Raw genomic sequence first — 27,390 nt, 5'->3', positions numbered from 1 at the left:
GTACACACTATCTAAGACAAGACTATGCCTACCTATAACATCTGTACACACTATCTAAGACAAGACTATGCCTACCTATAACATCTGTACACACTATCTAAGACTATGCCTACCTATAACATCTGTACACACTATCTAAGACAAGACTATGCCTACCTATAACATCTGTACACACTATCTAAGACAAGACTATGCCTACCTATAACATCTGTACACACTATCTAAGACAAGACTATGCCTACCTATAACATCTGTACACACTATCTAAGACAAGACTATGCCTACCTATAACATCTGTACACACTATCTAAGACAAGACTATGCCTACCTATAACATCTGTACACACTATCTAAGACAAGACTATGCCTACCTATAACATCTGTACACACTATCTAAGACAAGACTATGCCTACCTATAACATCTGTACACACTATCTAAGACAAGACTATGCCTACCTATAACATCTGTACACACTTTCTAAGACAAGACTATGTCTACCTATAACATCTGTACACACTATTCTAAAGACAAGACTATGCCTACCTATAACATATGTACACACTATCTAAGACAAGACTATGCCTACCTATAACATATGTACACACTATCTAAGACAAGACTATGCCTACCTATAACATATGTACACGCTTTCTTTGACAAGACTATGCCTACCTATAACATATGTACACACTATCTAAGACAAGACTATGCCTACCTATAACATATGTACACACTATCTAAGACAAGACTATGTCTACCTATAACATCTGTACACGCTTTCTTTGACAAGACTATGCCTACCTATAACATATGTACACACTATCTAAGACAAGACTATGCCTACCTATAACATATGTACACACTATCTAAGACAAGACTATGCCTACCTATAACATCTGTACACGCTTTCTAAGACAAGACTATGCTACCTATAACATATGTACACACTATCTAAGACAAGACTATGCCTACCTATAACATATGTACACACTATCTAAGACAAGACTATGCCTACCTATAACATATGTACACACTATCTAAGACAAGACTATGCCTACCTATAACATCTGTACACACTTTCTAAGACAAGACTATGCCTACCTATAACATCTGTACACACTTTCTAAGACAAGACTATGCCTACCTATAACATCTGTACACACTTTCTAAGACAAGACTATGCCTACCTATAACATCTGTACACGCTTTCTAAGACAAGACTATGCCTACCTATAACATCTGTACACACTATCTAAGACAAGACTATGCCTACCTATAACATCTGTACACACTATCTAAGACAAGACTATGCCTACCTATAACATCTGTACACACTATCTAAGACAAGACTATGCCTACCTATAACATCTGTACACACTATCTAAGACAAGATATGCCTACCTATAACATCTGTACACACTATCTAAGACAAGACTATGCCTACCTATAACATCTGTACACACTATCTAAGACAAGACTATGCCTACCTATAACATTTGTACACACTATCTAAGACAAGACTATGCCTACCTATAACATCTGTACACACTATCTAAGACAAGACTAAGCCTACCTATAACATCTGTACACACTATCTAAGACAAGACTATGCCTACCTATAACATCTGTACACGCTTTCTTTGACAAGACTATGCCTACCTATAACATATGTACACACTATCTAAGACAAGACTATGCCTACCTATAACATATGTACACACTATCTAAGACAAGACTATGCCTACCTATAACATATGTACACACTATCTAAGACAAGACTATATGCCTACCTAGAATAGACAGCCTCGTCTGTGAGGTTCTCCATACTCCTACGGAGGATGTGGTTTTCATGTGCTGTGATGTCAAGCTCATCTTTATACTCGTCCAGTTCGCGTTCCTGTTCCCGCATCACTTGCCGCGAGGCGTCCAGTAAGTCATCTTTATGTACCATCTCTTTTAGCGTTTTCTGAAGTTCAGCCTATAAACAACATTTAAGTCGTATAAAATTATAGGCAAAGCATTCTTTTCCTTACACAAAAACTGATAATTGACAATAATTAAATAGTCTCTCTTACATGTTATACACTAGTGTAGACATAAACAAAAATACACTATACACTGAATCTTACCTTTCAACACTAACATATATAACTGTTGTTGCTAGTAATAGATTTTTAGCAAACTAATAATCTTTCTTGATAGTAGAATAAATAGATATAATTAGTTATTACTTAGTCACAAGCAGATACAGAAAAGTAAAAATATCATGATAATTACAAGTTATAAAAGAAGATATTGCTTATTATCACCATCCAGCCATGTAATTAAGCTATACATTTACCTCATTCTTCAATGTGCCAACCTCTGACATGAGACCTTCGATCTTTTTCTCGTAGTTTCGCATCTGTCCATGGACCTGCTCCTCCTCATCTGTGTCAAGGTCACTCATGCGGAGACTTTCACGCGGATTACTGATCTCCAAGCGATGAGTAGGACCCTAACATAATAAGGAGTTATCATCAACAACTTCATTTAGTGGTAAACTATAACTAACTACCGTATAATCATTCAGTTCCAAGACAAAGTGTAAGTAAGAGCTTCCCTCAACCGCAAACATTACCATTAACTATATTACAATTACATCAATACATTATATACATGCGAGCAAATGTTCAACCTCTGCATAATGACCTAGTATATTAAAATGCCTCTAAATCAAGCTCCATGTGCACAGACAGTGAATGTACTGGAACAAAAAGTAAGTATCAGGACCTAATATAGGAACCTAACAAAGGAAAGCATCGTGAACAAAAACTACCCTAAGTATAAATTTATCCAATAGTCTTCCTTAACAACCCAACATGAATGATGCAAGTGTGAGTACATGTGACACAAATTCTGAGCTAGCATGCCAATGATTCACCCGATGGGATCTGGAGCGCTGGGGTTTTATTTTACGTGGGTTTCTCGGTCTTGGCGTGTGTGAACAAATTCTGCACGGACGAGGTACACTGTAGTGAGCCTGACAGTAAAGCAATGATGATGAGCAGATGACAACATGTATATCATTATGGCTGGTGGAAAGACCATATAGCTGTGATTTATCAGTTATGTTAACATCATTGATCAATAGCAATATATATAGTGACACACAACACTAAATGTTTCAAATGATCTATCAAGTGCCTTCGGTGTTGCCACTGTCACACTGCTGTTTTATTGTTACCACACTGTCAATGAAGTATGAAGATCAGTTATGAAATCCTGACAGTAGCAGTCTAGCTTTTAGAGAACAATGCAATTTATTATCCCAAATTTGTGATGAAGTTGAAACTAAATAGCCAATTAGTTCTACTGCCTTACCTGCCAGGTAACCTTTGAACCTTTAGTGGCCTTGCCTGGAGGGGGGACCCATGCTCCTCCCGGACTCTTACTTCTGGCAGTAATCTTCTTAGACAAGGCTGATCTCACAGGTCCTCCCACTGATGGAACCTGAACAGATCCATAACTTAGAAATTGTAAGAAGCTCAAAGATTATTAGCAGTCATTTGAAGTGAAATGACAGCTAGTGTTGCCAGAGTGACATCATAGATAATTGTAGTAACATTATATCAATCTATGTGTAGAATGTACTAATGCTGTGACTCTGAATTTCAGTAGATCAGAAAGTAAATAAATATAAGAGTACTTTATACAAACCTTTTTTGTTTTTATCTTTCCCTTTTGTTTAACATGAACATGTACAGGGACATCATCATCCACGTGGACATGGACAGGAGAGGTTGGCCGAAGGCCCTTGTCAGCTGACATGCCTTCAAAAAAGATCATTGCAACAAGTTATTTTAAAACAAGGCATTTATATTTTTATAATGCATTTTTGTGTTAATATTTGGACCCATTCTGAATAAAAACAGGTCACTTTTTTAGTATCAAGCAAGATTAGCTTTATTCTTGTTTTACATTGATCATGATGTTGGACAACCACTAATTTTTCTTTGAATCCACAGGCACAACATTTGATACTTAATTTTGCTGACAGAATGAATATACATACCCAGCCTACTATGCTTTCGGCTGGGTATATGAAATGGTCCCTTTGTGTGTTGGTGGAGCACTGCTAATTATTTTGTGCTTATAAATTTAAATCATATATATATAATTCTTGCAACATATAAACCTAACAATCATTAATAATATATCTATCTTACTGCTCACAATACGTCAATTTCATTATCTGTATAACTGCTGAACGTGGATTTTCCCTATGACTAAAATTTTTTATGATGCCTTACAGCAATGTAGATAAAAAATATAAAACTGGCTCAGTAACATGCACACAAATTGAAAAATAAAGGTGAAAATAGCATTCTCCATTTTTCCTTATTTGCTCCAATAGCAGTAATGGGCATCAATTGTATCTCTAAAGACAACAGCATTATCTATCTAGTAGAAGTCTTTTGAGCTACATTATTGCAGCTACCTTGTGATATGTGTCAACACAAGTCAGTTGAATTGTAAAACACAGAGATTTTAACAATAGCCGCTTCTTTAAGAAGTACATTTCAATATAGTTTGTCACAAGAACACAACCAATACAGCCAATCAACAAGAAACAGGAGCCTATAGCGACAACTAAATTTGTAACTGTCTTGTTATATGTGGTAATTTCTTTCAGAAAGATACAGTCATGCTGCATCATGAGGCACAGGAGCTTTAAGTTCTAGCATAGATATATATAAATACCCATATATACTAGTATAGGATGTACTTTTATATATCAATGTAATCTATACTCATTACTGGGACCCAACCAGTAGTTGTGACGGAACAGTTGTCGTAATAAATTGTGTGCATAGTCTACTGTGCATCCAGATTTCTGAATGTCTGGAGCTGTTTACAAATATTTATTCATGATGGTGTTGTTTTGTTTATGTGAAATAATGTGCTTTATCAGTTTATGGGATGCATCCATTTAAAATTTCCCTAAATCACGACTACTGTTCCTTCACCACTACTGGTATGGTCCCAGTATTACTGATCATGATAGAACGCCATAATCCTGTGGCTGTGGTGTAACCATTTTGCTACATTCTTTTCATTTATTTTTTTTTTTTTAAATATTTTTTTTCGTGTAATGACATATGTATATTAAAAAAATAAAAAATAAACTTACTTCGGTGATTAACAATGAGAGAAGGGATTAACTTCAATTTTCAACAAATTATTTGATGGGATTTAGAATCCGCGGTAAATTCGTACTTGTTTGAGCAAGTTTTATAAAATGACAAAAATGTCAAAACACTGCATACACAGTTTGTTTCACAACGATGAGCCATGTATAATGAAAATTTTCCATGTTTTAATTAACACAAAACTAGTAAAAGTAATACAACAAAAAGAATCGATCGCATCCACCGAAAAGTCGTTCATTAATTTTGTATAAAACCATCTGTCGAAACTTGTTTCGCCGACGAGCAATCGGCCAATTTCATCTGTCATTTTCTTAGTGTTTATCAATAGAATGCAATGAGATTTGCCTCTTTTTCTAATTGCACCGATGTGAAACTCACCTCTCTTCCCCATTTGTTGTTGCTTTTGGGGCAGATTATTTGAAATTCATCCAATTACCCCCGAGATAAACCCCCCTTAAACGTTCCCGATGATAAATCCTGTCCGACTTTGTTGTTGTTTGCCAATGCTGAGAGCGATGATTTGATTGGTCAACATTTTTCGGTTTGCGTTACGCCTCCAACAGAAAAGATTTCTGATAGAAGGGAAGTAATCCTGTAGATATCATGCCAATGGCTATTGGAAAAGTTGCGAAAAATATTTTTTAAAGAGTGTTTACGATTTAGGCCTAACTTCGATTAGAATTGAAATTGTCATTTTTATAGAAAAGATGGATTCTATCATGCGGTTAAGAACTGTGCATGGTTTGCGCCATTAGTGGCCCCAAATCCAACTGGCCCAAAGGGCGGATTACATATAAATCGGAGTATGTATAACGTCACCGTACCACATTTGGTACAAATTTGACATATTTTTTGCGATATTTTTAATATGCATTCCTTGTGATTCAATGTTTGTCAGTTTCTGACAAGGACTGCCTCTGGGGTGTACGTCCACAATAAAAAAAATTATCGTCGTAACTGCAAGCTAAAAATAGACCGGTTTTTATTCCTCACTACGTCACTTCCGGTTTTGATACAGCGAGCGGACCTCTTTTGGTACACGGGACGTTTTGCTTTGAGATTCTCGATTTATATGCTGAAATTTTAATTCATGCACTTTGATGGAAAGGTATGGTATTCATTCATCATTCTGTGTGAGAATTAGTATCTCCAATGTAATGATTCTCTCTGTAATACACGTGGTTATGTCTGCTGTCAACACTTAAATGTGTATTGCGCATGTCTGATACTCTCTAAAAAATTTGTTTTAATTAGTGTTTGACTCTGCTCAAATTATGTATATATTCTTTACTGCCAATTGTCAACCTACTATTTATAATTGCATATTTAATAACCTTAATTGTTAAATAAATTTAATCTGTAAATATTCAGGATAATGTTTATGTTTTCGTAATTTTTATAATCTCGCTTGGTAAACTTTACCACTGTAAATGCTATCCAGTTAAGTCACACAACAATATAAATAATTAATATTGCGTAACAAACAATAATAGTATTTTTGTGCTATTGTGTATGATAAATACTGAGCATATTATTATTATTTTTAAAATGTCCGACTCATAAATGCTCCATAATTCAAAACGATTTCCAATATTGTAAATATTACCTTATCTTATCGCTGTTTCAACCTTGCTTTACAAGCTTCTATCTGATTGTGACAACCTTAAATCTTTGCTAGTTATTTCTATTTTAGAAAGCAAACTAACACATTGTAGGAGGTTTGTTGTATAACTTATAACTTAATGCTTATAATTATACCTTAATGCTTATAATTAAACTCAGATTTTAATTCTGATTAATATGATTATATGATCACTTTTCTTATGTATTTCTTTTTCCATAATGGAAATTTATTATCGCTACTTTTATCTTTCTTTACAAGCGTCTACTTGATTGCGATATGATATTGATCTATATTTAGAAAACTTCAGACTGACACCTCAAATAATCAAGGTATTCAATTTATCAGTATGTTTGACAGATTATAATTGAGTTTGTGATTCAAACTTATTTGATATGTCTGGTCTGTTGTGGTTTCCTTGTTGTTATTAAACTGTTGATTAATTATATTTAAAATCACTTAGTCTTCCACCGTTCATGTCCGTGTTTTCCCTAGCTTACATTGCCTTAGTTAGATGTAAATACTGTATATAAATATTTATGATAATAATCTTAAGTGCTTGCGTTGAGAGTATGTTGAAGTATGAAAGTTGTGTGTATGACTTATTTAATAAGAATACCTTTAATGAATGTGTGGCCTTATTCTCTATTTTATTACTTTATTTTTCATGTAAATCTAACATGTCATTTGTTCTGTAACAAATAGTTACATTATACAATTATTTCGTATTATATTATGTGTCTTAGATTCGGTACATCGCCGCTTTAAACTTTTATAGTTACATTAGAGTTATCCCCCTTTTGGTTCGCTCTTTTCGCAAGATACGCCATTGGAGGGCTTCGCACCATTAGTTTGGGTGGTCCAAAAATGTAAGTTTACAGAGTTTATAATCGTTTAGACTAAATGTAATTTCATTCCTATTGTATGTTATGTTATCGATCACTCATATTTACTATGAATAGGAAATATACAGTCGACATATTAAAGTAAATCATGTCAAATTAAGGTCATATCGTTTCGAGTAACATTTATTGCATTATAGCATAGTGTTGTTTGTTATGTGTTCTGTCTATCAGAAAGAAGAAAGAGTAATTCTTCTTTCTGTTTGTTTCAGTTCTTCACTTTGTTTCATCGTAATTAAAATAAACCTCATACGCCGAGATATGGATTCGGGTTTTTTGTGTAGTATTTCGCCCCCCTCGTATCAGGATAGTGAAGAAATTTCGGACACTCTGTAATCGTGTTTCAATGCAGCCCGATAGACACTTGTACAACTACTCGTACTAGTCTCAGTGACCAATGGAACTGTTTTCGAACAAGCAATTTCGTACAAATTAGTGTCACACGTACCACTACTTGAAACTACTCCATATAAGACTTTCCATATATATTACACATATACAGCCTCAATTTGTGTACAGTTAACTAGAACATTCGTACAAATATGTCGATCAAATCATCTGTAACTCAGGAAAACATTCTTGAAAGCCGAAGGACACGGGTCCTGACTGAGAAGGCCAAAGAACAATATGAACAAACATTAACCAAACTCAAGGATAAATTGTCCTCTGCTTGGGGAAAGTGCCAGTCTGAGTTGGACAATGTTATGTGTGCTAGTGATGATAACGTAGAAAATCTGAAAAAAGTAAGACTTTCTCTGTCAATAGTATATGGTGGATATTGCATGATTTCAGATGAATTTACGTCCTACATGGACACAATCAACTCTGCAGAAAGCCAAGGTGAAGTAGCTCATCACGCAACAAATTTCAAAAGATCAGACTTCATAGTAAAAAACGTCCTTAAACAAATAGATGTAAAAATTAGTTCCGCAGAATATGAGACTCGTTCCAATCGGTCATCGAGGTACTCCGATCATTCTGGTCGCACTTCACGACACTCCGATCGCATTTCACAACATTCGAACTCTAGCTCTGATGCCGCTAGAAGGAGAGCTAAGGCAGACGCTGCTAAGGTTCGCGTCGCATATGTACAAAAGGAAGCTGAGTTACGTAAACATCAAGCATTTATTGAGCAGGAGGAGAAATTACACTTAGCAAAATTAGAACGTCAAAAACAAGAACTAAATGCGGATATGTATGTTTTACAAGAACGCAAAAACTGTGCCGCAGCGGAAGCGGAAGCTGATGCACTTGAGACAATCAGTGCTGCAGGTGAAAGTATACATATTCCTGCACATCTCAATGTTCCTGTAGTGGATACTGTGTTGCGTACAGAGAAATATGTTAATTCGCTCACAAACATTGAAAATGGATCGCGTTACGACACAAGGGAACCGAACATTGAAAATGTGTCACATTACGAAGCAAGAGAACCGCACTTTGAGAATATGTCGCGTTACGAAGCGAGGCAACCCAACATTGGAAATGTGTCGCGCGACGAAGAAAGACAACCGAACATGGAAAATGTGTCGCAAAATGAATTGAGACAACCAGTCATGAAGGAGAGCACTGTCGCGTCTGAACTTTCGCAATTTCTATTAAAAAAAGATCTAATATTCTCGCGACTACACAAGTTCGACGATTCACCCGAAAATTATGCTGCATGGAGAACTGGGTTTTGTAACATCATGGACGAACTCAATGTCTCGCCACCTGAAGAACTTGACTTGTTAATACGTTGGTTAGGACCTGAATCGGTGAAACACGCGACAAGCATCCGTGCAGCAAGTACGTCAAACCCAGTTAAAGGTCTTTCACGACTATGGGACCGTCTTAATGAAAGGTACGGAAGCCCCCAAATGGTCGAGAGCGCACTCAAAACAAAACTTAACAATTTTCCCAAGATCACGAACAAGGAGTTCAAGCGATTATATGAACTTGCTGACATTCTTTCGGAAATTGAATCTGCCATGGAAAACCCGACATACCGAGAACTTCTCTCATACTTTAACACCACTGCTGGAATAAACCCTATAGTCTCTAAGTTGCCGCACAACATTCAGGAAAAATGGACAAATCATGCTGTTCGGTATCGTAAACAATTTGATGTTGTTTTCCCACCCTTTTCATGCTTCACAGAATTCGTGTGCGAGATGAGTCAGATAAAGAATGATCCAGGATTTGTCTATGACAACGACACTGCGAAAGACAGTAGTATTCAGAAACAGGACAGAAATCCTGTTAGTCATGCCCCCGCAAAGAAACGTGGAAACCAGTCGGCACCTCATGTCTCTACTTTCAAAACTGAAATCTCACCTACAGGAAACATGGAGTCTATCGACAGTTCATCGCTTTGTCCGTTGCATCACACAGGCCATTCGTTAAACTCCTGTCGTCAATTTCGATCAAAACCTATTGGAGTTAGGAGAAAATACCTTAAAGAAAAGAGGTACTGTTTCAAATGTTGTGACAGCACTGATCATGTGTACAAAAACTGTTCGAAGAACATAACATGCAATGTATGTCAAAGCACTGAACATCCGGGAGCTCTACATTTTGACGGCGGGGAGAAAAATCGTGACAAAGAACCACTAGTAAAAACAGTCACCATACCACATAATGAGAAAGTTACGGCAAATTGTACGCGTATTAACAATGCCAGTGGCCGAAGTAAATCGTGCGCCAAAATCCTCATGGTAAATGTTCACCCTACACAAGAGCCACAGAATACAGTAAAGATGTACGCGTTGTTAGATGAACAAAGTAATAGATCTCTTGTACGCCCTGCGTTTTTCCAACTTTTTGATAAAAAGTACGAAACTGTAAACTACTCGCTATCGACATGCTCTGGACTTGCTTCAGCTACAGGGAGGAAAGCGTGTGACTTTACTGTCTCAGCACTTGATGGTTCATTTAATGCAGACCTACCGTGCTTACTTGAATGTGACAATATGCCGAACGAACGAGAGGAAATTCCAACTCCGGATGTTGCCTTGAATTACCCCCATCTTTCTGACCTCGCACAATACATTCCTGATCTCGATCCTAGTGTAGAAATTGTCATGCTTCTAGGCCGTGATATCCCTGAGGTACATCACGTACAAGATCAACGTATTGGTCCTTCCGGTTCACCTTACGCGCAACAACTCCATCTAGGATGGACAATAATTGGAGAAACGTGTTTAGGTACTATGCATCGTCCCGACACAGTCAATGTCAATAAGACTTATCTCATCAAGGACCGACCATCGCTTTGCAAACCTTGTCCCTACAATCTCCGAGTGAAGGAACGTGCACCTTCAGATACCACTGCGCACGACGAGTGTGAACACTCAATCTTCCAAAGAACCAGAGATGACGAAAAACTGGGTTTCTCTCGTGAGGACCAGGAGTTCCTGAAAATTATGGATAGAGACTTTACAAAAGACTTACATGGGCGATGGACAGCTCCACTACCATTTAAACCACATCGACCGCGTTTGCCAAACAACAAGTCCCAAGCAGTAAAGCGCGCTCATATACTTGACAATACACTGCGTAAGGATCCCATCAAGAGAGCACATTTCATAACCTTCATGCAGAAACTGTTTGAGCAAAAACACGCCGAACTAGCTCCACCGCTCCATGACGGTCAAGAATGTTGGTACTTGCCAATCTTCGGAGTGTATCATCCGAAAAAGAGAGACCAAATCCGCGGAGTCTTTGATTCATCGGCTAAACATGATGGGCTGTCGCTCAACAATGTCTTGATGTCCGGTCCAGACATGACCAACAATTTACCAGGGATCTTGTTGCGCTTCCGCAGAGAGCAGGTCGCAGTAACAGCCGACGTCCAGCAAATGTTTTACAACTTCTTTGTCTGTGAGGATCATCGAAATTTCTTGAGGTTCTTATGGTATCAAGATAATGACATGTCCAAGGACTTGGTTGAATACCGCATGTGTGTGCATGTATTCGGCAATACCCCCTCACCTGCGGTTGCTACGTACGGCCTTCGGAGAACTGCATGTGAAAACGCTGACAACTTTGGCTATGATATGAAGGAGTTCGTTGAGCAAGACTTTTATGTTGATGACGGGCTTATGTCGCTGCCATCTGCACCAGAAGCTATTGACCTCATGAAACGTACGCAACAAGCTCTCGCTACAGCTGGCATAAGGCTTCACAAAGTAGCTTCAAACAGCACACAAGTGTTAAAATCATTCCCCCAAGAAGACCTCGCAAAAGACTTAAAGGATCTGGAGATAGGTACAGACAGCTTACCTGTCCAGCACAGTCTCGGACTCAGTTGGGATCTTGAATCGGACTCATTTCTGTTTCGCATATCTCCAGATGACAAACCGTACACTCGTCGCGGTGTTCTTTCAGTGACTAATAGTTTGTTTGATCCACTAGGCTTTATCGCACCTGTTGCAATCGGAGGGAAAATACTGCTGCGCTCTATGACTACGGGTATGTTCGACTGGGATGAGACTCTTCCTTCAAAGTTCTATAATGAGTGGGAACGATGGAGAGATTCATTACATGATCTTCAGGACCTCAGAATTCCACGTCAGTATACTTCATCATCCTTCAAAGAGTGCGAGAACATCAGTGTCCATGTTTTCTCAGACGCTTCAGAGAAAGCTATAGCCTCTGTCGGTTACTTGTTGACAGCATGTGAAGATGGAACTCAAGAGCTAGGGTTCATCTTGGGTAAGACCAAGGTTGCGCCACTTCATACCACGACGATACCACGACTTGAGCTGTGTGCTGCTGTTCTTGCGATAGAAATCGCGGAAACTATATCTGAGCAACTCAATCTGCCGTTAAGCATCTTTCGCTTCTACACAGATAGTAAAGTGGTTTTAGGATACGTGTATAACCAGACCCGCCGTTTCTATAACTACGTGTGTAATCGCGTAACGAGGATCCGCAAGAGCTCAACTCCTGAACAGTGGAACTTTGTATCAACAGAACATAACCCCGCTGACCAAGGAACTAGACCTATTCACGCAAAGGACTTGTTGGAAAGCAAGTGGCTCCACGGTCCCATGTTTCTCCTCGAAGGAACAGAGTTCTCCGATGACCTTGTTCCAGAGGTATCGGCTGACGATAAGGAAGTTCGGCCAGAGGTATCCTGTCTCCTCACCAAGGCAAAAGTATCAGGTGAGACAATTCTTAAGCGCTGTGAAAAGTTTTCCAATTGGCATCAGTTGGTTACGGCTATGGGAACTTTGATTAAATTAGCAAGGCGAATTGGTGGAGGGAATTTACCTTCAACTCCGAGTTGCCTCGAGTCCTTCTCGCGTGCACAAACTTTCATTCTACAACTTGTTCAGCGAGACACCTTTCCGACGGAAATCGAATGTTTGTCATCTGGCAATCCATGTCCTAGAGATAGTCGCATATCTGCCTTGAACCCGTTTCTGGACCAGCATGGTCTCCTGCGCGTGGGAGGACGTTTGAAACACGCGAAGATAGACACCAACGAGAAATATCCGATCATCATTCCCAGCGCTCATCATATATCCACTCTCATTGTGAGACACTATCACGAACAGATGAAACATCAGGGTCGCCATCTCACCGAGGGATCTATCAGGTCGGCTGGCTTTTGGATTGTTGGTGGCAAGCGCCTTATATCGTCTATCATTCATAAGTGCGTCACGTGTAGGAAGTTTCGAGGCAAGGAAGGGAACCAGATAATGTCAGATCTGCCAAAAGATCGTGTCGTACCAGGACCGCCATTCTCCTCTGTGGGTGTCGATGTTTTCGGCCCGTGGAATGTTGTCGCACGTCGGACACGAGGTGGTGTTGCCAACAGTAAACGATGGGCCGTACTATATACATGCTTGACGACTAGAGCCATTCACATTGAAGTCGTTGAAGAACTTAGCACCTCAGCATTCATCAACGCGACTCGTAGGTTCATCGCCATCAGAGGAAAAGTGACGGAATTCAGGTCAGATCGAGGCACCAATTTTGTGGGCGCTACCGACTTGATGAGAATCGACGCTGTAAATGTAGAGGATGGTCCATTGAAGGAGTTTTTGTTTAGAAGTGGAACAGTATGGATCTTTAACCCTCCACATTCCTCCCATATGGGCGGAGTGTGGGAGCGGATGATAGGTGTTGTTCGACGGATCTTAGACTCTATGCTTTACCATACTACGACTAAGGACCTAACTCATGATGTGATTACTACATTTATGGCGGAAGTCACTGCAATGGTAAACGCGCGACCTTTACTTCCTGTCTCTACTGACCCGGATAATCCAACAGTTCTGAGTCCCAGCATGTTACTTACACAGAAACCAGCTGAAACAGGAGAGTACATCACCGACACTAACAGTAAAGACATGTACAGAGCTCATTGGCGTCGAGTTCAAGCGTAAGCCAACGTTTTCTGGAAGCGTTGGCGTCTCGAGTTCCTTCAGTCTCTCCAACAACGTCGCAAATGGACTGTTCGCAAACGTGATATGCAACCTGGAGATATTGTGCTAGTTATAGAAAAGGACTCCCATAGGAACAACTGGCCCATGGGAATCGTGAAGGAGACTTTCCCAGGTGACGACGGTCATGTGCGCACCGTCACAGTTCAGTTATATCGCAATGATGAACAAAAAAATCAAAAACTATGTCAGACCCATCACGGAACTTATCGTACTCTTAGAAAAAGAGAATCAGTAATTTGTGCCAATCATGGGAAATTTAGAGACTAATTTCATGGACATTTAAAGTGTATTAATGAACTAGTTGATTGCCCTGTAGGTTAAAGTGACCACTACGAACTGAAGTATACTTGAAAGGCTTATTAGTTGTATGTTTGATTATAGTGGTATTTCCCATGTTCAATACCAGACGGGGAGTGTTCTGTAACAAATAGTTACATTATACAATTATTTCGTATTATATTATGTGTCTTAGATTCGGTACATCGCCGCTTTAAACTTTTATAGTTACATTAGAGTTATCCCCCTTTTGGTTCGCTCTTTTCGCAAGATACGCCATTGGAGGGCTTCGCACCATTAGTTTGGGTGGTCCAAAAATGTAAGTTTACAGAGTTTATAATCGTTTAGACTAAATGTAATTTCATTCCTATTGTATGTTATGTTATCGATCACTCATATTTACTATGAATAGGAAATATACAGTCGACATATTAAAGTAAATCATGTCAAATTAAGGTCATATCGTTTCGAGTAACATTTATTGCATTATAGCATAGTGTTGTTTGTTATGTGTTCTGTCTATCAGAAAGAAGAAAGAGTAATTCTTCTTTCTGTTTGTTTCAGTTCTTCACTTTGTTTCATCGTAATTAAAATAAACCTCATACGCCGAGATATGGATTCGGGTTTTTTGTGTAGTATTTCGCCCCCCTCGTATCAGGATATCATTTGTACTACTAAAATTATTACTAAGAGCAGGTGATATCCATACTAACCCTGGACCAACTACAGCATCTGATTATGATGATTTATCGGTATTAAATTTGAATGTAAGGTCTCTCAGACATAAAACTGACATTATTTCTTCTGAGTTATCTGAATATGATATTCTGTGTTTTACTGAAACTCATTTGAATCCTGATATTGCTAATAATGATATTGAAATCAGTACACATCCAAATATATACAGACAAGACAGACAGACACACTATGGTGGTGGTATCTGCATATATACAAAAAACAACATAATAGTTACTCGTAGAAATGAGTTGGAAACTGAAAATATTGAAGTTATGATTCTGGAACTAAATACTTCAAACAAAAAAATTCTTCTATGCTGTCTTTATAGGCCTCCAAACTCTCTTGTTGATTACTGGAATAAACTAGATAATATATTTGACAACTTATTTAATACCAACTTAAATATAATAATAACTGGAGATATTAATTCTGATCTGTTGACACTTACTAAAACCTCTCATTTATCAAGGTTGCTAACAAAATATCAACTACATGATACAATTCAAGCACCAACCCGCATTACTAATACCTCTGCAACTGAAATTGATATATTTCTTACAAATAATTCTGATCTTATTACCTATAGTCAAATATTATCTCCCTTATGTAGTGATCATTGCCCAATTATAATACATGTTTCTTTCAAAACATTCAAACACAGATCCTATAAAAGAGTTATATATGATTTTAATAATGCAGAATGGGATACCATTAACAATGAACTACTACGAATAGATTGGGACACCTTATTCATAAACTGCACCAATATAAATGACTCTTACTCTCATCTTATTAACACAATTAATGAAAAAACAAACAGGCACATTCCTCATAAATCTGTTACAATTCGTCCAAATGATAAACCCTGGATCACCTCAGATATAAAACTCAAGTTAAGACAAAAAAATAGAATACATAAAAGAGCTAAAACCCTCAATAGGGAACAAGACTGGTCAAATTTTCGATTAATCCGTAATGAAACTGTTAGTCTTATTAGGGAAGCTAAAGAAAACTATATCCAAAAATTACAAAATGAACTGTCTGATAAGTCAACCTCCTCAAAGAAATGGTGGAATATTGCCAAGTCAATAATTAAAATGAATAAATCTAACACAACCTCTAATCCTCTAAAAGTGAATGGTAAAATACTAACACATCCTCTTGATAAAGCTGAAGCACTGAACAATTTCTTTACTAACATCTCTTCAGATATCACTGACACTAATCTTCCAGAATTACCTCCCTTATGCCCTTATGAACTTTCTGAAATAAATATTACTGAACAAGATCAAAGACCAATTTAACCTTTTAAGAATTAATATAAGCCTGCTGGTCCAGACGGCATATTGCCAAGAGTAGTTAAAAACTTGTCGCCATCACTAATCTATCCTTTAAAATTACTATTTAATAAGACTTTATCATTGGGTGAAATTCCAGACATCCTTAAGACAGCTAATGTTAATGCCCTATATAAAGGTAAAGGTGACATAAATGACCTAAATAATTATAGACCAATTGCAATTACTTCTATATTTATTAAAATGTTAGAAAAAATAATTTTTAAATAAACTTTTAATTATATCACTAGATATAACATGTTGAGTAAAAATCAATCTGGATTTCAACCCAAAGATTTACTTCTAATAACTGTAAGAAAAAATAATTTTTAAATAAACTTTTAATTATATCACTAGATATAACATGTTGAGTAAAAATCAATCTGGATTTCAACCCAAAGATTCTACTTCTAATCAACTTGTTGATATTTTTAATATTATTAGTTCTAATTTAGATAAGGGAAATGATGTGCGCTTTGTTTTCTGTGATATAAGTAAGGCATTTGACAGAGTTTGGCATTCAGGTCTTTTATATAAATTACAAAAATATGGTATAAAAGGTAAATTACTTGACTGGTTCAAAGCTTACTTATCTGACAGAAAACAAAGAGTAATCATTGATGACTATAAATCAAACTTGAAATCAGTACATGCAGGAGTACCTCAAGGGTCTGTTCTTGGTCCTTTTCTTTTTTTATTATTCATAAATGACATCACAGATAATATTACATCCAATATAAAATTATTTGCAGATGATACTTCTTTATATGTAATAGTTGATGATGATGATGATCTTGAAACGCCAGCAGACACTCTTAATGATGATCTCACTTCTATTTCCTCTTGGGCTGATCAATGGCAAATTCTTTTTAATCCTAATAAAACTGTCAGTATTACCTTCTCACGGAAACAAGCAGACCTACATCCCACTCTTATTTTTAATAACCAACCCGTATCTCAGCATGACTTTCACAAACACTTAGGGCTAACATTTAATAGAAAAGGAACATGGTCAGAACACATATCAAATATCTATGAAAAAGCATCATCCAGACTCAATATATTAAGAACTCTTAAACATAAACTTGATAGAAACTCTTTAAAAACACTATATATATCTTATATTAGGCCAATTTTAGAATATGCTGATATTGTTTGGGATAATTGTACAAAAAATGAGTCTGATCTTTTAGAATCTATTCAAATAGAAGCTATGAAAATTATTACTGGTTTAAGAAGAGGCACTTCTCATCATGTTCTTTACTCTGAAACACAACTTGAAACATTGCAGAATAGACGACATCAACACAAACTAACATTACTATATAAAATCCTAAATAACCATACTCCTACTTATCTATATGACAATATACATCCCTTCATAAATACTAATAATAATTATGCATTTAGAAATGAAAGGTTCTTTAACTTACCACAATCAAGGACTAACAACTATAATAATAGTTTTTTCCCATCTTCTATGAAACTTTGGAACTCACTAGATCACTCTATCAGAGAATCTTCTTCTATTTCCTCTTTTAAATTAAAATTAAAAACAACTTTTCCATCTATAATCTCCAACATATTTATGAATTGTAAACCAAGAAATTTAAATATCCTTTTATGCCAATTGCGCAATAATGCCAGTGACTTAAATTATGACAAATTCTCCGATCATTTGACAGATGATGGTTCATGCTTATGTGGTGCTCCAACTGAAAATTCTGAACATTATTTTTTTTATTGTACTCATTTTTCTGATTTTAGACATCACATAATCTCTATTTCTAATCTTTTGGGTTTTGTTAATATTGAAATTCTGTTGTATGGGTCTATTGATTTATCTAATGATATTAATGAAATGATACTACTTCATACAAGTAATTATATAAAAAAAACTAAGAGATTTCAATTGTACAAATAGATTTTATAGAAATATTAAAATATATGCATGTATTGATATATTGAAGGCCATTATGAGAGGGTGTGTATGTGTGTGTGGATGTGATATGTATAAATTAATTAATTTGTTTTCTATAAATAATATTGCCTATTTATTACTTATTCATTTAAAATATATTTACTTATTTGTCTATCTGTTGTAAATATTTATTTTCTTTTCTATGGCCCGCTTGGGTATGCTCCTAATATTCTTTTTTCTTTTCATTTCTACTGATACAACACTATTTATATCTATTTATTAGTTAAATAAACCGGATTTCTGGAGAGGACCTATATAGGCTTTGCCTGTTGTCCAATCCATTTGGCATTACATTAATATATTATCTTTCTCTATGATTCATGTATATCTTGTATTTGTTAATAAAATATTTTGAAATGTGTGACTGTCTTTGATATTTACCGACGATTATTTAAAAAGTACCGCCATTCAAAACACTACCTAATCTGGCGAGTCATTTCCCGTATTTTTCAGTGAAATTGAAAGACGGTTTGGTGTTACAATTGAAATATGAGGAATATCCACTACACTTCTTCATATAAACTGATTTAAAATAGAACATACCTGTTTCAGAATATTCTGCAATCTATAATCCCGGTAAATACCAATTTTCAAAACTTTTTAAAATATGTTATCAAAACGAAACAAGCACCTGCTCATTTGCATATAAAATTTGAAATAACATGCCTAAACAGTCCATATTATAACTAGGCCTATACTATAGATCTATCCAGTATCCATTCTCCAAATGAAGCATTAGAAATAAAGCAAATAGAACATAATTATAAGATATGGTATCTGGTTTTATAAGATTTTATTAATTGTACCATGTAGTGTACATTACATATTGTGAAAAAAGAGCTTGTTCAGAACTGTTTGTATGTAAAATGTATATAACCTTATAATGTGCATGTATTTAATTTGATAAGACTTCATTTAGCCCTCAATACACAGCTAATGCATAATAGTACATACTTGCTGAAAATCTTGTTATGCAACTGTATCATGAGGTTGAGAACTTGTTAATAAATGTTATTTATATGAAAAATTAAACAAAATCATAGATAGATACATGTAGGTATATTGGGTAATTAAAAATGTTTTTATGTATTATGTATGTATGATATTTAGAAATAATTTTATAAATTACAATACAAAATGAATTTATACACTCTTCTGTTTTAATTTTTTACAACTCAATTTTGTTATAATCTTCCATTTTTTATTTTAAAAGGTTTGCATTACAAAACATTACATATTTAAATTTTCCCATATTAATTTATTAAGAGGATTCAAATACATGTGATTCATGTATAATTATTTTATAGCATATATAGATATTTTTATGGTAAAACAAATACCATTCTATTCAATTACTGGGTATATAAATCACCAATGACTAGATATCCTTCCTTCTGTTAACTTATTATATGTAATTAATTATCTACATGTAAATCATTTTTACCTGGGAGTTTATCTGTAAAATGGTAAAATTATACAGGGAATGATATATATAAATATATCCTGTCCATTTTTACTGGAAGACCACAAATAAGAGGTTAAGAAAAGTCCTCATAATGGTCATGTCAATGCAATAATATTGTATTTTTACCTGTACATGGTGCATTTTGTTCCCTATAGAACAAAGATACCCTATAATCAATAGCTCTGTACCTGGTATAATTTTTCATGTCTAATTTTCTATTTTGTTTATGTTGCAGGTATGGAAACCCCCATAATATAAGAAGAATTTCTTGAGGCTACACATACCTTTTCTATATGTAAAAACCAGACAGTATTAAATGCATGGAAACCATAATATTTTTTTTTATTTCCTGAGTTTATCATCTGTTACAAAATTTCTTTTGTTCATTGGAAAACTGCAGCATTCAGCATTTAGCACAATAATTTTGGAACATATTGCCATATGCAAACCTATATGAAGACGTGAATGTCTCAGAAAAATGGTTTTACTGTGAAATTAAGTATGATTTTTAAGAAAAAAGATCTAGTTTATAACTGGAATTGCCCTAATTATGCTTGTTAATTTTCAGTAAATACATTACAGCACTCATTAATATATCAATTTGTTCTTTCTTTAAAGTTATAATACTGGGAATCACAATATAGAGTATGCATGGTAATAGTATAGGTACAGGCAATATATACCTGGTACATGTACATTTATACTTGTAGGTACTAGGTAATACATGCAGGTACACTGTATAATTGCATATTAAGTTCATTAGTGGATAAAAATGGATGCAATAGGGCCTAAGGAGGTAGTACAGTTTCCATTTAAACACAACAATACTGAACACACAATTACAATTCTTACAATATCTTCTTACAAGTTACAGATGAAAATAAATGATCCACGTTTGTTCAATTCAGGATCACTTGCAATTGGAATATGAATTATCTATACATGTATGTGTATACATGGCCTCACATTGATATTAGTTTTGATGCTATGCACTGACCATATTTTGGTTGGTATATCAATATTGATTCCTAAACACAGTTTTCAGAAATGCAGAATTTGTCATACCTGTTTAAGAATTTTTATATCTATATATTATATTTTTATAACATTGCAACTTTAAATCAAGAATACAACTACCTTTTTAATGTAAATAGAAAAGATGGAGAGAGAGAATAAATGAAATATTTGTGAGCAATGTCTTCTATATAATGAAAGATCTAGGATGTACATGTAAGTTCAATGTTATATTTTTTCCATGACTGCATGTGACATTAAATCCCCATGGTGATTCTCAACACTGATCCAGTTTATTGCTGTTTTTGTGTAATGAACTCTATTAACAATGAAATAGTATTTGCCTGCAAATCTGGATTAAGTCATTTTATAATTTTGAGGAACCACTTTAAAAAAATCTACTGAGATACTGCTTACATTAAGTTACATGTATCTGTACTGAGTACATTTGTATGTCATTGTCTTGGGGAAATGTCAATGGTCTGTTGTTTGATTATCTCATTTTATTTAAGACAAAAATTCATATGGTGTACATGTAGGTTATCTTACAATCTTAATGATTAATAGACAGAAAGTAATAATTGACACCAACACATAATACATATCCTTGCTATAAATCCGGATCTCATTAAACCCCCAACTGAGCACCTGGCCTGGTAGATCGTTTTAGTCAGCAACGTTGAGGCATGCGCATTGGTAGTAAAAACAAAAATGGCGAAGCGGGATTTTTGAATTGCGGTGTTACACTAAGAAAAGTGGCGTATCTGCGCTAATAAAAGAGGTATCGTTATGAAAATGATATCCGAAGAATTTTAGTGATATAGAGATTTATTTAATGCGTTTACTTTAGATGAAAACGGATAACAATGTAGCATAAAATAGCCGTCGAATGGCTCAACGGCACCCACTGCTAACATTTACGGCCATTTCGCCCATTTCGATGTAGGCGTATAGGAATATAATCTAGACGATCGAAGTCAAATTTGAGCTTAAATTGTCATTTTATACTTGTATTTTCATATCACAATAGTATAAATAACAAAACACAGTAACTAGGATTTTAGAGGGGAAAACCCTAATTTTGTACCAAAAGGGGTCGTGTACCAAATGGGGTACGGTGACGTTAAAGGTGGTGTTCAAGCTAATCGAAACTGCCCACAGCCCAATTTTCTTGAAACTTTGCATATTGAAAGTACTACTAGTTGTCCCTTTAAAATGACAATTCTTTTTTCTTTTGTGATTTTAAAAAGGCCCAAAGGGCCTGAATTCTTTGTAGTCATTTTCATTAAAACTACCTGCACAAACATGCCAAAAAAGGTTAGCCTTTGTTAAATATTCTACATTTTTTATTCATAAATCATTTGAGTAGATAATATACTTTATATTTAAGCAATTTCTTTTAGATTTTTAACGGAAAATTTAGTTTGAAATAATATTTTTTACGAAAATGTAAAACTTTTTGGAGAAAACGAAACTTTGTTTTTTGTCATCTCAGTTCACCCTGTTACTGGTTTTGTCCACAATTTTATCCCCATTTAAAAATACTCCCATGACATTTTCTGTCAATGTGTAAATTAGGTTCAAAATTAAAATCCGGGAAAACTGTTTTTGAGTGACTTCAAAATAGAGAGTGCATGTAGCAACGGATCACTTCTTTGTTAGTATACCTAGTTATACATATCCAGTTTATGATTCCAGAGTCCGATATAAGTGAAAATCAGTGTACAGTAAAAATGTTTAATGCTAAATATCATGGTAACACCTCCTTAAATATTGGTTGCCATGGTAACAAAACGGAGGCCTCTGATTGGCTGAAATTTAAATGTCAGAATTAAGTGAAAAATTGGTATATAGAGGTTAAGAGGTATGCTAAATAACATGGTAACACTTTCAAAAAGCTTAGTTGCCACGGAAACAAAATGGAGGCCTCTGATTGGTTGAAATTTAGATATTGTCAGATTTAAGTGAAAATTGGTATATATATATGGGTTATAAAATATGCTGAATAACATGGCATCCCTTTTTAAAAGATTGGTTGCCATGGAAACAAAATGGAGGTCTCGGATTGGTTGAAATTTAGATATTATTAGATATTTGTGAAAATTGATACAATATATGGGTTATGGAGTATGCCGAATGAGATAGTAACAGTTTTAAATACATTGTTGTCATTGTTTCGAAATAAAAGCCGTCTGATTGCTCAAAATTAAGATTGTAGCCTTTGTGGCGCTGGTATTATTTTTAAATTATACATACTTTATTTGAAAATCCCATGTAACTCTGTTTTCCTCTTTAATCATTTTTAACTCAATTTAAAATATTTTTTATCTACATAAGAGAGATGGATAATCTTAATCTGTATCATTTGCGTTTTATTTGATTTCTGATATGAAAAGAGAAACTTTTTGTTTCACCCAAGAGCATATCTAGTTGTTAGGCTTTTTTGTACTGTTAGGGAAGATGCATGAATAGAAATGCAATAATGTTAGAGTACATATGTTAGTTTATAAAAAATTCTATCACTGACTTTTGTTTTATTATGGTCTGAACAAAGAGAAGTACTCTTTAGCTGAGAGAACCCCCAGGGCAACACATTGACATCATTTTCATAAGGTAATTTATGATATAATTATGTAAATGCATTAAAATCTCGGAGAAAAGGAATAATTACTCAGGATATTAAAATAAAACAGTATTTTAAAAGTGCTAGAATAATGTCTATGATCAATTTTAAATTGATGGTCAACTAGGGCAAATATTGATTTTTTTTTTTTTAGAAAATTCCCCTCGCTACATTTCAGCCTATAAAATGTGTTTTCCCGGATTTCATTTTTTTGAAAAAGTATCTGTTATAAGATTTTACCTATAGCATGTTTTTAAAATGGTTTAAAAGGGTGGACAAAATCGATAACATGCCAAATATTTCGAGCAAATTCAATTTCCTCAATTTTTATCCTGACAAAAATTTGAGGTTTTTTTGCTTCAAAATCAATTTGTCGTAAAAATAATTCGTAAATATCATTATAAATTGATATGAAATAAAGAAAGAAGTATCTTTTATTAACAAAAATAATCAAAAAATAAAAAATTATGTTCAAAAGATGGACACAAGGGGTTCCCTTGCCACATACCCAAAGTAATTTTAGAAAACATCATTTCATGTCCTTTATGCCTTTTTAAAACATACAAAATAAATAAACAGCACATAAAAAGTAGTTATGTATCTAGACCTTTAACACTGCAAAATTTGAATGAAATCGGCACGTGGGCGGATTTTGCAACCCCACCTTATGGTCTGGAAGGAGGGACACCCTTTCTTATGCCAGCAATGACAATATCACTGTTTTAAATACCTTGGAAAAGAGAGTCAGTATTCGATTAATTGGTTTGGTAAAAATGGGATGCAGGCAAACCCGGAAAATGTAAAACTAGATCTATCTGTTTAGACAAAAAAAAAAAAAAAAAAAAACTTAATTAAAACCCCTTCTTTCAACATTGACAACCACGAAATTAAATGTGAAAGTTCTGTAAAATTATTGGGTGTTGACATCGACTCTAATTTTAATTTCGATCTACATATTTCCAACATTTGTAGAAAAGCCTTAAAACAACTATGAATTTTGAAAAGAATTTGCTGTTACCTAAGCAAAATCACTATTTTAAAATCTTTTACCTTTTCAAACTTTAGTTACTGCCCTTTAGCTTGGTACTTCTGTAGTATGAAAAACACAAGGAAACTAGAGAAAATCCAGGAAAGGACTGTTTGTTTCATCGAAATGATTTTACTATCCCTCTGCACGTATTGTTAGAAAGAAATAAGTGCTCTCTCCTAAGTATGGCCGTTGAAGCTTTTAAGATTTTACATGATATTATTCAACAGTATATTGCGTACTTAGTAAATTTTAAAATCTCACGTTATAATTTCAGACAAGACCTTATAGCAAAAGTACAACAGGTCAGGACCACAAGGTATGACAAGAAATCGTTCGGTTTAGATGCAGTCCAGGTATGGAACAGTCTTCCGAATGATATCAGAAAGGCCGAATCCTTCATTATCTTTGATCAGAAGACTGTTGAACACCTGGAAAGGCTCAATATGCAGCTGCAGCCTTTGTACCAACTAAGATTTTTTGTAACTTACTTGTTATTTTCCCTGTTTTCCTGCTGGTTTTAATGTCTACCTTATTTTGGTTTCGTTTTTTTAAATGCTTATAGTAATTGTTTGTGTCACAAATGTCAGTCTTATCAGTATACTCTTTATCATTTCCCTGTTGTATTGGTGTTTATGAGTATGCTATATTAGCATGTACCATTACATTTTTTTATTATTTTTTTTTTGCCATATTGGCATGTATGTACATTAGACTACTTTCTTTTAATCTGAAATTTATTGCATGTATGAGCTTTGTGTTTGTGTGACCTTTAACAATTTAGTGCTATTTTACTCAGCCATCTGTGATGCATGCCACCTCCTGTGATACATCTCTATTATGTCGCTTTTATTTTCGTTGTTACAACTTACAGTCGTAAGGATAGCTCTACTGACCTAAAATTGCTTTATTGTTAAAACACGACTTTAAATAAAAATAATCTTGTATCTTGTATCTAGGGGCAGAAAAGATGGCGATGACGTCATATACAGGTACATCCGGGCGCTCAAGGATCTGTCTGTACACGTTAACATGGTGGGAACAAATTAAAGCCGCTTGCGATGTTTGTTTACATTTTATTGTAATAAATAGTACGGCAATCCGAGAATTGTTGCTTTATCTTAATTTCAAAAGGTGTAAATAAAAATATGTAACAATAATATATCGATATAAACATATGGTATTCATATATTTTACGATGTTCATACTCCATTTCGACCGCTACGAGAAAAAAACCACCGTCGCCATTATACATGTATAAACATTGACAGAATATTAAAAATATCAGCTTGAAATTATGAATTAAATTCCAAGTTCCGCAAATATCATACTGACATTTTAATAAGCGATTACTGTTTTCTTAGTATTACTTGGTAAAACAGATTAAATGTGTGATTATGACCAAATTCAAGTTTGCTTTCGTAGATTACCCCCAAGCGCACGGCAGCCATTACGTACAGTACTGCCGAGATCTCGAATTTCGTCCTTTTTCAGAGTCACAAAATTACATATTCTAGATAAATATTTCGTTAGAAGTTTTGGAATTTAGTTTATGACATACAAATGAGTCAGTTTATAGTTACTTTTTATCATATTTTTAAACAAAATATTGAGTATTTTAGGATTTTCGAGGCCGTGCGCAATGTGTCCTGGTCGGCATATTTACAGTACTAAGATCTAGATATCTGTATTCATAAATCTAAATGTAGTCTATCTAACATGTATTCGAATTATTTAAAAGTAACATCACTTCAATTTGATACTTCACTTAGCAGCCCATAGAATAAAAGCGACTGAAATTAAAAAATAAACTCTACAGCATTAGACCTAAAACTGAACGATTTCACCATAGTATTTTTCGAGATATCGCGATCGGCCGCCATTCATGTACGTGTACGTACACATATACATTTCGTAGATTTGCATATAAGTGTAACACAGTGGTTTATAGTATTCCTTTAAAACAAGATATACATAGCAAAGAACGAAATAATCTCTTTTACAAGCAATTATTGAGAAATGTGTTGGTAATTGCGTATTTATATTATTAAATCCCAACTACATGAGCGGCCGTGGTCTGGCAAGGTGGTTCACATTTCGTTATAATTAATAGTTTTGTGAACTGCTTTTTCATGTATTACAGAAACATTACACAATAAAATCAATAATCTATTCATAACTTTTTCACAACATGGATTTCTTTCTGTGAAGAAAAAAAACGAATACTGTGACGGCCCAACACCGCTTCTCAAGCTGGTTTCAACACTAAATCTACACAAATATGTTTAGCAATAAACAATTGTAAAATTAAAAATATAAAAGTCTATAACCTCTGACACAATAAGAAACAATTTTTAAATCGGAATTTGCAAGTATGAATGTGTATACTTTTGTCAAAGTATCGATTGTGTAGCAGGGATGTATCACGTATCTGTTAATGTCGGGAGAGGACGTTACTAAGTTGGCAAAACTTGTGTCCAATCCCTGTTGTCAATAATTTACGACAATAAAAATATGTTTAAAATCAAAATATGTTATTGTTTTTATTAGGCCATACTGTGTTTGTACCTTTGAGGACCCGGATGTAATTTTTCTGTGACGTCACACCAGCTTTTCTGAAATCTATTTGGGGAAATAGAGGTAAATCCTTTAAATCATTACTAGTCATAAAGTTTAGCATGGATTGAAACAAAATTTTGCCATAAACATCCTCTGGGGAAGTGGAACAGAGTCTGTATAAATTTTGGCTCTTACCCCCGGGTGCAGGAGCGGCGT

The 27,390-nt window shown here is 34.9% G+C and overlaps 2 protein-coding genes and 1 long non-coding RNA gene across 9 annotated transcripts in view; 2 read left to right on the top strand and 1 right to left on the bottom strand.

The window, feature by feature from the left end:
* The window catches only part of LOC138320401 (outer dense fiber protein 2-like), a 36,140-nt gene extending 30,411 nt beyond the window's left edge, over nucleotides 1-5,729 (bottom strand). For all 7 annotated transcript variants that reach the window (XM_069263343.1, XM_069263344.1, XM_069263345.1 and 4 more), the window contains exons 1-5: nucleotides 5,573-5,729; nucleotides 3,702-3,814; nucleotides 3,366-3,494; nucleotides 2,344-2,499; nucleotides 1,793-1,980 (exon numbers count right to left, since the gene is read on the bottom strand). In XM_069263343.1, the coding sequence (XP_069119444.1) occupies nucleotides 1,793-1,980; nucleotides 2,344-2,499; nucleotides 3,366-3,494; nucleotides 3,702-3,814; nucleotides 5,573-5,585 (599 nt within the window). In that variant the 5' untranslated portion in view covers nucleotides 5,586-5,729. The remainder of the gene's footprint in view (nucleotides 1-1,792; nucleotides 1,981-2,343; nucleotides 2,500-3,365; nucleotides 3,495-3,701; nucleotides 3,815-5,572) is intronic.
* Nucleotides 5,730-8,259: 2,530 nt separating this feature from the next.
* Nucleotides 8,260-14,094, top strand: LOC138322048 (uncharacterized). The gene has a single exon (XM_069266103.1). It carries the CDS (start codon nucleotides 8,260-8,262, stop codon nucleotides 14,092-14,094), a length of 5,835 nt encoding a protein of 1,944 aa, XP_069122204.1.
* A 4,270-nt stretch (nucleotides 14,095-18,364) lies between these two features.
* Nucleotides 18,365-20,296, top strand: LOC138320400 (uncharacterized). The gene is made up of 2 exons (XR_011208178.1): nucleotides 18,365-19,062; nucleotides 20,187-20,296. It is a non-coding gene; the product is annotated as an uncharacterized lncRNA (long non-coding RNA).
* Nucleotides 20,297-27,390: the final 7,094 nt, after the last annotated feature.

Source organism: Argopecten irradians, chromosome 4, assembly GCF_041381155.1.
Source record: "Argopecten irradians isolate NY chromosome 4, Ai_NY, whole genome shotgun sequence".
NCBI lineage: Eukaryota > Metazoa > Mollusca > Bivalvia > Pectinida > Pectinidae > Argopecten > Argopecten irradians.
The sequence above is the reverse complement of the archived record's forward strand: the minus strand, read 5'-3'. Positions and strand labels throughout refer to the sequence as shown.